General features: G+C 47.4%; 1 protein-coding gene across 5 annotated transcripts in view; it reads right to left on the reverse strand.

Moving 5' to 3' along the window:
- LOC311004354 (myosin light chain kinase, smooth muscle-like) overlaps positions 1-13,098 on the reverse strand; it is a 64,099-nt gene that overhangs the window by 27,343 nt on the left and 23,658 nt on the right. For all 5 annotated transcript variants that reach the window (XM_083996372.1, XM_083996374.1, XM_083996373.1 and 2 more), the window contains 6 exons: positions 7,662-7,775; positions 6,042-6,239; positions 4,346-4,553; positions 3,390-3,434; positions 2,987-3,079; positions 803-1,794 (listed from right to left, as the gene is read on the reverse strand). In XM_083996372.1, the coding sequence (XP_083852498.1) occupies positions 803-1,794; positions 2,987-3,079; positions 3,390-3,434; positions 4,346-4,553; positions 6,042-6,239; positions 7,662-7,775 (1,650 nt within the window). The remainder of the gene's footprint in view (positions 1-802; positions 1,795-2,986; positions 3,080-3,389; positions 3,435-4,345; positions 4,554-6,041; positions 6,240-7,661; positions 7,776-13,098) is intronic.

A 13,098-nucleotide genomic window follows, 5' to 3' on the forward strand; every position in this document is an offset into this window, starting at 1 on the left:
CACACACACACACACACACACACACACACACACACACACACACACACACACAGGGAATCCTCACTGGTCCATAAACACTCAGCGGCAGCAGCAGGTCTGGACTGAGACTGGGAGACGTTGGGAAACCAGGATGGGTTTCTATCTTTGAGAGAACACGAACTGGAACCAGAACCAGAACCAGGACCAGGACCAAGCAGTGGAGACGTGATGAATAGAACCTCTCCTTGTGTTTTACAAGTTTTCTGTCGAGCAGCAGGTCTCAGATCAGTGTCCTAATCCCGATCCTGGTTCTGGTTCTGGTCCTGGTCCAGGTCAATATTGTAGAAACCGTCCATCACCTGTTTAAATGTCACGTGAACCGAGGAGATTCAGGTTCTGGATGTGAACTGGACCCGTGTGTGTGTGTGTGTGTGTGTGTACATGTGTGTGTGTAAAGTGTGTGTGTGTGTGTGTGTGTGTGTGTGTGTGTGTGTGTGTGTGTGTGTGTGTGTGTGTGTGTGTGTGTGTGTGTGTGTGTGTGTACATGTGTGTGTGTAAAGTGTGTGTGCGTGGGTGGGTGGGTGGGTGTGTGTGTGAGTAAAGTGATCTGTTCCCATTTGAAATACCAGAACCAGTGTTTGTGCTGTCACACACACATCCTGTCTCTATTGTTTCTATTAATAAACTCTCTGTCACCAGTTGCTTCCACCAAACTTCAGACTCACACAACTTTATTCTCACTCTACATCAACACAGTGTGTGTGTGTTTGTGTTTGTGTTTGTGTTTGTGTGTGTGTGTGTGTGTGCGTGTGTGACCTCTGACCTTCGTTGGCGAGGATGATGAACTTGGACGCCTTGACGACCTTCCCGTCCAGCGTCCAGGTGACGGTGACGTCGGCGTGGTTGTTGAGGCGACACTGTAGGCGGAGCCTCTGTCCGTCCAGCACCGTCACGTCGCTCAGCTTCTCCACAAACTCCGGCGCTTTCCCTCCTCCTCCTCCTCCTCCTCCTCCTCCTCCACTCTTCTTCTCATTATTCCCTCCGTCCACACAGTTGTTCACTGTCTTCCCGTTCTCTCCGTTCTTCTCTGGCGTTTCCGTCTTCTTCTTGTTGGCGAGGACGGAGCGGAAGTCGGCGGCGTTGCCCTTGCCTTGTGGCGTCTCTGCCGGTTTGTTTCCTCCGTTGTTGCCGGTGGCGACGGCAGCAGCTGTGGCAACGGCGCCGGCGCCTTTCTTCCCCAGCACGGCTCTGAAGTCGACCTGCTGCGGCGAGTTCCCCTTGCGCTCCTCCTCCACGCGGGGCTTCACCCCCTTCAGGTTGGCCTTAAAATCCATCTGGCGGTGGCAATGCTCGGCGGTGGCGGCGGCGGCGGCGGCGGTGCTGAGGCACTGAGCCTCCCTCGGCTCGTCTCGCTGGCCGGTGTCGGCGTGAGGAGCTCGGCGTCCCAGCAGCGAGCGGAAGTCCAGCTGCTGCGCCTCCCTCTGTCGCAGCTCCTCTTCTCCTCGCTCCCTGGTCTCCACGCGGTGCTTCAGGAGGCCTCGGGGCGCAGTGGATGTGGATGTGGCGGTGGATGTGGTGGCGGCGGTGGCTGAGAGGCGGCGGCGGTCCTGGTGGTTCCTCCCGGTCTCCTCCGGCTGCAGGTGCAGGAGCGGCTGGTTCTCCTGCTGCTGCTCCTGGTTGGCCTCCTGCCGACTGACACCACGGCCGCTGCTGCTGCCTCCTCCTCCTCCGACTCCTCCCCTCAGCGCCGCGCTCCCACCGGCGGCTCCGCCTCCTCTTCCTCCTCCTCCTCCTCTTCCTCCTCCTGCTGCAGGGCTGGGTGACCGACCGAGCACACACAGATGGAGGGAGAGAGTCAGAGAGACAGAGAGAGAGAATAAACAGAGCTCAGTTAAAGCCCCGGGAACACGAGGCTCCGCCCCCGACATCTGGGAGGAGGGGGAGGAAACAGACCTCAACTCAAAATGTCCATGTTACATCACAAGTGACTCGACTGCCCCTATAAGGGCATACACCCAGAACCCACTCTCACACACAGATGTAAACACACACACACACACACACACACACACACACACACACACACACACACACACACACACACACACACACACACACACACACACACACACACACACACACACACACACACACACACACACACACTCCTCCTTCCTCTGAGTTCAGTTAATTCCCAGTTACTGTGTCTGACTGAAGTTCACACGTTTCCATTTAGTTTGGTCTGTTTGACAGAGAGAGAGAGAGAGAGAGAGAGAGAGAGAGGATGGACAGAGCGCTGGTGGGAGAAAACAGAGGGATGGAGGGTGGGAAATAAAGTGGAGGATGAGGAGACACTGGGGGCAGGACCATCAGACCTGGTCGGAGGTCTCCTGGTCTAAGGAGTCCAGGTTCTGGTCACCAGGAGTGGTGGCACAGGTCTGTGGAGGTCTGTAAAGGTCTGTAAAGGTCTGTAAAGGTCTGTAAAGGTCTCTAAAGGTCTGTAAAGGTCTGTAAAGGTCTGTGAAGGTCTGTGGAGGTCTGTGAAGGTCTGTAAAGGTCTGTGGAGGTCTGTCTGATCTGCTGCTCAGCTCTAATGGTTCAGGACCATGGGGGCTCAGGCTGTTGTCTGCTTGGACTCCAGATCCTCCAGAGACCAGAGACCTGAGGTCCTCATGTGTTAGACCCTGAGATAAAGACCTAAGTCCAGTGTTGAGTGTGAAAGTTTGTCTCAATTCACAAATATGTCAAAACACAGTGAACTGGAAGAACCTGGATGGTTTCACTCAAAACGGTCCAAAGGTGTGGAAGGATGGAAGGACACTTCCACCCTCAATGATCACCGTCGTTCTACGTAGCAGATTAGAAGATGTAAATCAACATATGGGAAGACAAATGTTTTCCACCAGTAAGTGTAGTAAACTAGTACATAGTGTAGATAGTAAACTAGAACTAGTGAACTCATGGAAGAATTTGAATTGAGACACATCACAGGTGGATCTGGTCTCACCTGGTCTCCGGTGTTGTCCGTCCTCTCGTCCCGTCGCCGTCTCCATCAGTCACAGTCAGTCTGGCCACAGCAGCACACGCCCCCACGGAGTTCCTGACAGACCATAATAATACAATGTGGTGTAATGCAGTGTTGGAAGGTCTCTGACACATGATGATGATGATGATGATGTTCGAAGGTTTAAACTCAGCACAGACAAATATGATAAATATGATGATGAGTGATGCATTATGGGAAGAGTTGGCTGAATAGATTATGTATGGATTTATGTATGGGGGAGGGAGGGGGGAGGGGGGAGGGGGGATTAATCCTTACAGCTTCATGTCCAAACACAAACATGGAGGATTAAAGCATCGACTGCAGCTGCTGCACAAACATCAACATCAACATGACAACGTCTCACCTCAGCTCCACCACGTAGTCTCCAGCGTGATGCTTCTGCACTCTCCTGAGGGGGAAGAGGAGGAGGGGGAGGAGGAGGAGGAGGAGGAGGAGGAGGAGGAGGAGGAGGAGGAGGAGGAGGAGGAGGAGGAGGAGGAAGAGAGAGGAGGAGGAGGAGGAGGAGGAGGAGGAGAGAGGAGGAGGAGGAGGAGGAGGAGGAGGAGGAGGAGGAGGAGAGGAGGAGGAAGAGTCAGTCAGTGCACCAGGTTAGGGCTGTTTGATTTTGCCCAAAAATAAAATCTCGATTTTCTTCTCTGAAAAATCGATTTCCCATTACGATTACGATTTTGTTAAATGAAAAACTATTTTGTGTGCTGTTTGTGTCTTTTTAAAGTCTAATTAAAAAATAATAATTATCTATCTATCTAATAATAATAATAATGAATTTTATTTGTAATGCACTTTATACTGAGCAAACAATCTCAAAGAGCTACATTAAAAAAAGATACAATTTGGAGAGAGAACGTCTCACCAAAAGAAACAACTAATGAAAGGCTTTTTTTAAAAAGGTAGGTTTTTAGGCCTTTTTTAAAAGGCTATCTATCTATCTATCTATCTATCTATCTATCTATCTATCTATCTATCTATCTATCTATCTATCTATCTATCTATCTATCTATCTATCTATCTATCTATCTATCTTTCTATCTTTCTATCTATCTATCTATCTATCTATCTATCTATCTATCTATCTATCTATCTATCTTCCTTCACTGGTCTTAGCAAAATGCCAACATGCTTGTTTACAGTGTGGGGAGAGCGTGATGGGAGGAAGGAGGCAGCAGTCATTACCCTAATTAGAGTAAAAAATCGATCTTTACGATGCCAAATAATCGTGATTACGATTTTAAATCGATTAATCGAACAGCCCTACACCAGGTCTCTGCAGGTCCAGAACCAGCAGAGACCTGAGTCTACCTGATGAGCAGAGAGACCACGTCCTCCTTCTGCAGCAGCTCGTAGTCTCCTCCGGAGCTCAGCGGCCGGTTCTGGTCCGGCCCGGTCCAGGAGAACTGGGGGAACGGGTCTCCGGCGATGGCGCAGGACAGGAGGACGTGCCGACCCACGGCGCCGCTCGCCGGTTTGGGTCTGGTGATGAACCAGGGCTGCACCCCGTCCTGAGGCTCTGCAGAGGAGGAAGCAGCAGCAGCAGCAGCAGCAGTGTGAGTGACAGAAGAACCAGAACCAGAACCAGAACCAGAACCAGAACTAATGGACTAATGCTGCGTTCAAAACAACTCGGAGGTCGGAATTCCCAACTCTGAGGTTTCTGACTTGCGACATCTTTGCGTTCACGCTGCAGGAACTCGGAAGAGAAAAAACATGGCTACCTGAAGGAAGTTTGTCGTATTGTGGCTCATCGCTGAATAGTAAAAATCAATGCAGCAGTAAATGATGTTTATTCTGGAGGAGAGGAGACGCTGCAGATGAGTGCACATATAATGTTACAGCCTTGATAACAGTTAAACCTTATTTCCGTCACATAGGAGGAACCACAATTTCACACCATCCAACAATCACAGCTAAATATAAACGTATTTTAGCACATAGCACTTCAACTAGCACTGTAGCACTTTATAACTTCTCAGTAATCTCTTGGTCCCCTTACCCACACTTTTAACCCTCTATGGTCAGTTAACTGCTGGTTTATGTATGTCGTTCATATACTATGTTTTGTGTAAGATGTCAAGGTGTTGTGTTGTCCTAGTCCTGCCTCTTGTACTTTTTATCATCATTGTTTTTTATGTCTAACATCGACCTGCCAATGGGACTGGGGATGGAAATTAGCCATTTGGCTACAATCCCACATATTCACATGTCAATGTCCATCAATATGTACTGTTCCCATTTAAAAAAAAATCTGAAATCTGATAGGCTACTGCAATAATACACAAAAAATACGCGTTAAAACTTCAACAAATAACTTAAAATGTCTAAATTCTAACCGTTTAAGACGAGGGCATGACGCCATGTTTTGATGTTGTCATGACGTCAAGTCGGAAAGTCGGAGCTCTGATATGATACCTGAGTTTCTGACCTATAATTTCCGAGTTTGACGCCGTTCAATTCGTTTTTTACAACTCGGAGCTCGTTTTTTTCTGACTTCCGAGTTGGGTTAGTTGTCTTGAACGCAGCATACACCGAGTCGGTAACCAAGGAAACGTCACTTCCGGTCAGAGCCGTGACACGGTTGGGTAAGATATAAAAGTTCAGGTTGTGGTTTTTCAGTTTATTTGCGGTGCAATATGGTACGGCGGCGACCAAGGGAACGCCACCTAAACGTCAGAGCCGTGGGGGAAGACAAACACTTCCTCCATAGACAGACGGATGTGACCGACTGTGAAAGAGCAAATATTTTAAAATGTACGGACAACAACCGACCCGGATCGTGATGAGTTTTTTAATCTCTAGCTCTTTGTTAGCAGATACAAGTGATTCAGACTAAGACACGACAGCAGACAAGCGTTAGACCAAGGTTTAAAATGCTGCGTTTTCACACGTATGTCTATGGGGGAATCGGTTTGTTTTCCCCCACGGCTCTGACCGGAAGTGACGTTTCCTTGGTTACCGACTCGGTGTACAACAGAGAGCCGGCGAGTAGAGCGGTGCTGACCCTCCACGGTGAGCCGGGCCTGGGTCTGGTCCTGTCCGTGCTGGTTCCGGGCCCGGCAGCAGTACGTTCCCGTGTCCTCAGGAAACACCTCCTGGATCAGCAGCGTGACGCGGCTCTGCTCCCGCAGCAGCCGGAAGTCCTCCGACTCCAGCACCTCCTGGTCGTCATGGAGCCACAGCACCTCCGGGGGGGGGTGGCCTGCAGGGGAGGACAGGACGTCATTCATTTATTCATTTAAAAGGGACAATACACATTCATGAACATCCGTACGTGTGTACAGATGTAAATGCGTCAGAGTTAGCAGCTTGCTAATGTGCATCCGTAGTCCCTTGGCAGGTAACACACAAACAGACAGAAATACACAAGAATTATACAGTGGTTCACAATCATATACACAGTCACACCTATACATAAAGTGCATGTGATCTGTAAAGTGCCTGGTAGAAAGTGCCAGTTTCTAAAGTGCAAGTGCAAGTTTAAATAGGTAAAGTGCCTAAAGTCTGAATGGATGATGGATCATCATGACATCACCATCATCACATGATGAAGGCTGAGCAGGTTCTAACTGTAACTGTTCTGGTTCCTGGTTCGTCCCTCATCGGACTCAGAACAAGTCACTGCTGCTGCCAACAGGAAGGAGAGGAGGAGGAGGAGGAGGAGGAGGAGGAGGAGGAGGAGGAAGAAGGAGGAGAAGAGGAGAGAAGGAAGGAGGAGGGAAGAGGAAAGAGGAGAAGAGAGGGAGGATGGAGGAAGGAGAGGAGGAGGAGGAAAGAGGAGAGGAGGAAGGAGGAGAAGAGGAGAGAGGGAAGAGGGAGGAAGAAAGGAGAGGAGGAGAAGAATATAAGCCTTGGTCCGGTGTGGTCTCCTCAGGAAACCATGGGAGCAGCTGCTGTGATGAACATGTTCACTGTCCTCACTGATCAATGATCTCTGGTCATTGATTATTGATCATTACTGAGAGCAGCAGCAGCAGCAGCAGCAGCAGCAGCAGCAGCAGCAGCAGTAGCAGGTCGACCGCCTGACGCTGAAGGAACGACTGAGTGACAGCAGCAAAACTCCTCACAGCTTATATGGAGAAAAGCCTCTGTGGAAACTCATTATGTAACACACACACACACACACACACACAGACACACACACACACACACACACAGACACACACACACAGGGTTGTGTTTCCATCACTACTGAGGACATTACATTGACTTGGGTTCTTTTTAAGGATGAACGGCTCTGAGTTCAACACATCAACATCAACAAACAAACACACACACACACACACACAAACATGCACGTGCACGCACACACACACACACACACACACACAAACATGCACGTGCACACACACAAACACACACACACACACACTGTAACACACACACAGAGGAAATGAAGAGTTAGGACTCGGTGTGTCCTCATCTCATCTCCACCATCTCCCTGGAGATCTGACAGGAAATACCACTGCTCTCTCTCTCTCTCTCTCTCTCTCTCTCTCTCTCTCTCTCTCTCTCTCTCTCTCTCTCTCACACACACACACACACACACACTGTAACACACACACACACTGTAACACACACACACACTGTAACACACACACACACTAACACCGTGCGGTCTTACCCGTCAGCTCCACCGTCATGGCGACCGTGCTGCCGTCCATCACCTTCAGGTCCTTCAGGCGGCTGACGAAGCGCGGAGCCTCCGTGACCTCTGACCTCTGGCCCTGCAGTCGGCCTGTGACATCACAGGATGGTCAGTGGAGGAGGTTCACACACACACACACACACACACACACACACACACACACACACACACACACACACACACACACAGTGCATGGATCTACACACTACACAGTCATCCAACAACACTTCCAACATGTTGACAGGGATCGAACCACCGATCGTCTCGTCAGTGGACACCCCACTGTTCCACTGAGCACCGTGACGTCACCCATTGGTTTGGGGGAGTCTGTTTTGTGCCGCTACTACGGGGATTTGAACTGCGCCGCCATCTTGGATTTTAGGTGGAGTCTACTTCCCATATTTGGAGAGGTGCGTGTCACTACCCGATTTGTGACAAAACTGGTCAGGCCGGCCGCCATCTTGGACAGCTGCCTACGGCAACTCCACTTGGACAAACTTCATTTGGGCACTGCCCGATTTGCGTACATGCTTTAAGTTCTGTGAATTTAAAATACGGTACTGTGAAAATGATTAAAAAATAGAATAAAATAAAAACCGCGGAGGTCCGTCCTAAGACAGCCGCGGCAGACTCGTTTATTCAGTGAGTGTTGTGGTAGTTGTGATTGTTTGTGGTTGTCGTGGTGATGAGGCCGGCGAGAAAAGACGAGAGTAAACATTAAAAGTCTCTGCCTCTGTTCCTGTTTTCTGAGCATCAAGATCCAGACCACCACAACCAACCCTCAATTTACATTAGTACTAATAAAGTATTTAAAAAAAATAAATAATAAGATAAACCGTCTGTGGCGACGCACACAGGGCAGTGATCCTAAGTCAATTCAACTAAGTTTGTCCAAGTGGAGTTGCCGTACGTGGCTGTCACAAATCGGGTAGCGTTGCAAATCGGGTAGTGACAGTGCGTGTCACTGGGGGGGCGACCCCCATTCCGACGGTCTGCCAGTCTGAAAATTCCTTCCGAGGGGCCACCATTCCGAATGTGTTTTATTTTGAAAATTGACCGGATTCTCTCGTGGTTTGACTTCCTGCCCGGCTTGACACGATCGCGCCGCGGGGACAGGTTCGGAATGGCACCCCTTTTCCATAAATAATTAAGGGCCGGCATTCCGACACATTAAAGTAAACGTTCGGAATGGCGGCCCTTCGGAACGGCATCCTGGAACCCGTGTCACTACCCGATTTGCATCGCTGCCCGATTTGTGACAATACTGGTCTGCGCATAGACCGGCCGCCATCTTTGACAGCTGTCTACGGCAACTCCACTTGGACAAACTTCATTAGGGCGCTGCCCGGTTTGCGTACAAGCGAAAGTCTGCTTAAAGTTCTGTACATTTAAAATACGGTACTGTGAAAATGATTTATTTTTTGTAAGTGACAGTCTGTGTAACTGACATGTTGTAGCTACCGCGGACGTCTGTCACCAGACAGCTGTGTTGTGGTTAGTTGTGATTGTTTGTGGTTGTCGTGGTTTTTTATTTTTTTATTTTTATTTAACCTTTATTTAACCAGGCGAAATCAATTAAGAACATGTGATGAGGCCGGTGGCGAGAAAAGACGAGAGTAAACGCTAAAAGTCGCCTCTGTTCCTGCTTTCTGAGCATCAAGATCCAGACCACCACAACCAACCCTCAATTTACATTACTAATAAAGTTTTTTTTTTTTTTTTTAATAAAAAGATAAAGCGTCTCTGGCGACGCACATAGGGCAGTGATCCTAAGTCAATTCAACTAAGTTTGTCCAAGTGGAGTTGCCGTATACGTAGCCGTCACAAATCGGGTAGCGATGTAAATCGGGCAGTGACAGTGCTGCGGTTAGCCAGCTGAGAACCCGCCCGCTGAACTCGAAGCAACCAATTAACGGCCGGTAAACTCTCTGTGAACCTGTCACTGAACGTAATTTATGTACGAATGTACGAAGCCTAAACAAAACTAAAACGGTTGTGGTACAAACACAGAGTTTACGGAGGTGGAGACTATCGGTAGAGACCAAAAAAATAAAATGTACCAGGCTGTAAATATGTTTTTTTAAGCTGTAAAGTCGGCTATTTTAACATGGAGGTCAATGGAGAGTTGCTCTCTTCTGGTACCAGCCCCCAGAGGAAGCCGAGGGGATTGCAGCTTTTTTGAACGCGAAAGTGGTCTTCACTTCACAGAACCCACAACTCCCCCCTTGGTCACAACACAGTCTCCTTAATGAGGCCAATGAACACTGTGACTGATAGTGGTAATAGTAACCATAGTGACAATATTATTATTATTATATTATTATAATAATGACTAATAGTGATGATAGTGACTGATAGTTTCGATGGTGATTGTTTTTAGCCTCTGGGAGGAACTTTCTGCTGCTTTTAGCAAGAAAGGTGCCATATAAATAAATAAAATTTGAATTTGAATTTTGAATTTGAAATGAGAAATGGACTGTTGTGAGAATCGGTAGCGGAGAATACTTCTCATCACAGTGGTGCCGTTCAATTAAAGGACAATTCCCGGCAAATTCAACTCAGGCTGTATTTTCCTATCATTTTAGGTCTAAAAGAAGGAATCTGAAGATTTTCAGTTTAATTGCTCCTGTTTTGTGGTAGTTGTGTCTGTCCCTCTATTGCCATGGCAACGATGAATGGGAGCGGAGTGAAGTTCTGTTGCTTAGGCTGTTTCCATCCCTCAAAGCCACAGACAGCGTCAGATGGAGACTCAAACATGCAGCCAGAAGTTTATTTACTTCAACAAGCCGACATGTTTGTAAAACTAGATCTAATTCAAAGTCTGGCGGAGTCGAGACCCAAGTTGACGCTCGGTGTGTTCAGGTGCAGTCGGAAGCTCCCGTTTGTGTCATAAACACAGGAATATAAACGTGCTTCAAGTAAAAAAAGCTTCTCGGTGCATGTTTAATTCGTCATCTAACGCTGTCTGTGGAAAAAAATGTACACTTGAAGCAAGTCAAGAGTTGATATTCCTGTGTTTATGACACAAACGGGAGCTTCCCACTGCACATGAACACACTGAGCACGGCAACTTGGGTCTTGCGCGAGACTCTGGGAGACTTTGAATTAGATCTAGTTTTACAAACATGTCGGCTTGTTGAAGTAAATAAACTTCTGGCTGCATGTTTGAGTCTCCATCTGACGCTGTCTGTGGCTTTGAGGGATGGAAACAGCCTAAGCAGCAGAACTTCAATCTGCTCCCATTCATCGCTGCCGTCGCGACGCGGGGACAGACACAACTACCGCAAAACAGGAGACATTAAACTGAAAACCTTCAGATTCCTTCTTTTAGACCTAAGATGTTAGGAACATACAGCCTGAGGTGAATTTGCAAGTCTCGTCTCCCGGTGTAAAACCACGTCAATATTCTCCAGTAGCTTCTCATCACAGTTGCACCGTGCAGAGTTTGCACTGCACCGTGGTGCTTCACACTAGAGAGAAGGAGTCTGACTGTCTCTACATGGAGCTGTGAGGTCTGTGGACACCACACACACACACACACACACACACACACACACACACAGTAAAGAACAGGTTTGACTTGTTCACAGGGAAAATATAGAAAACGACCAGATTTAAAACGGCCACAAATCTTTGTGTATATATAGAGCTGATGTGTACATTAGTGTGTGTCCTCGTCGGCATGCCTGATATGTACACAGAACAAAGCGTGTTTACCACACACACACACACACACACTCTTACAGAACAGACATACTGTATATTCATACTCACGTGCACACGTTAACACACACACACACACACACACACAGACACACACACACACACACACACACACACACACACACACACACACACACACACGTGTCAGTGACAGATGTTGGAAGAGAGGGAAAAGGAAACCCAGACTCCATATATGGAAAAGGACGAGTGGGGATCAGACTGATGACCTCTCTCTCTCTCTCTCACACACACACACACACACACACACACACACACACACACACACACACACACACATCCCCCTCTGCAGTTTGGACAGAAGTTTGTGGACACCTTGTTTCTGAGTGCAGAGGCTGCACTGCAAAAACTCTTACCAAGAATATTTGTCTTATTTCTAGTAAAAAAAAAAAAAAAAAAAACGAAATATATTTAACTCTTTCGCGACCGCACTAGTTGCTCATCACATCCGCTCCGGACCGCATGTTTTGGCTATTTGTTTACCTTTTATCTCACGTCGAAGCGAACTCTGTACATCACCTAGAAACAAACGGTTTTCACGTGGTTGAAGAGTGACTTTACAACGTGCTCCACGAAAAAACGGCGAGTTTTTCCGCCATTTCGTTCGTGAGTAAGAAGGTTTCTCCAAAAACGGAGCTCCCGCTCTAGTTTCAGAGAAAAATGCACTTCTGAGAGTGTCTATTATCATAATCTGTAAAAAAAAAAAAAAAACGGTTTTGACGAGTTAACTCGTCAACGGTCCTGAACGTTCGGTTAGACACTTTTTACTTCTTTAAAGCAGATTTTCACTTGAAATAAGTAGAAAAATCTGATAGTGGAGCAAGTTTTTCTTTCTTATTACAAGCACACAATAAAACTTCCCTTCACTGGCAGATTTTTCTACTTATTTCAATTGAGAATTACTTAGAAACAAGTGAAAATGATCTAAAAACAAGTTAATTTTTAGGTGATGAGTCTTATTTTAAGTGGAAAGAGATTAGTTTAGACTAGAAATAAGACAAATATTCTTGGAAAGATGTTGAGTTTTTGCAGTGTGTGAAGGTGACACACTGAGACCAGGACCAGGAGCTGGGAGCTGGATCACATGGATATTATGGATCTTATGGATCATATGGATCTTATGGATCTTATGGATCATATGGATCTTAACACTGGCCTGTTGGTCCTGGTCACCTGAAGAGACCGGACCGAGGTCTGAGGACGTAAACATGGCGTCTCTGATGTAAAGGCTCTGACTCTACATGGACATGTGTCTCTGAGGGTCAAGTGTGTCAGTCTGTGGGAATCTGATGATATTTCTTTGTGTGTGTGTGTGTGTGTGTGTGTGTGTGTGTGTGTGTGTGTGTGTGTGTGTGTGTTGGGGGGATTTCCTGCCTCTCCTTATAAAGCTGTGGTGATGGTTTGTGTTTGACAGGCTGACTGGTGATGGGCACTGAGTGCGTTTACATGCAGTCAATAACTCTTTCACATACGGAATATTAGCAATAAATCGGTTGCCTACGGCGATGTAAACACCAATAACCCTTTTGGAAAACCCGAATATGCTCATATTCCAGTTTTTAAAACCCGAAAAAGACTCCTCGGCTTTTCTAACTCGAACATCTGGTCATGTATCCGCCTATCCGGATCTCCCCATTGAAAGGAATATTAATTTGTGTTCTGCGCATGATGT

The sequence above is a fragment of the Trachurus trachurus genome (genome assembly GCF_905171665.1).
Source record: "Trachurus trachurus genome assembly, chromosome: 21".
NCBI lineage: Eukaryota > Metazoa > Chordata > Actinopteri > Carangiformes > Carangidae > Trachurus > Trachurus trachurus.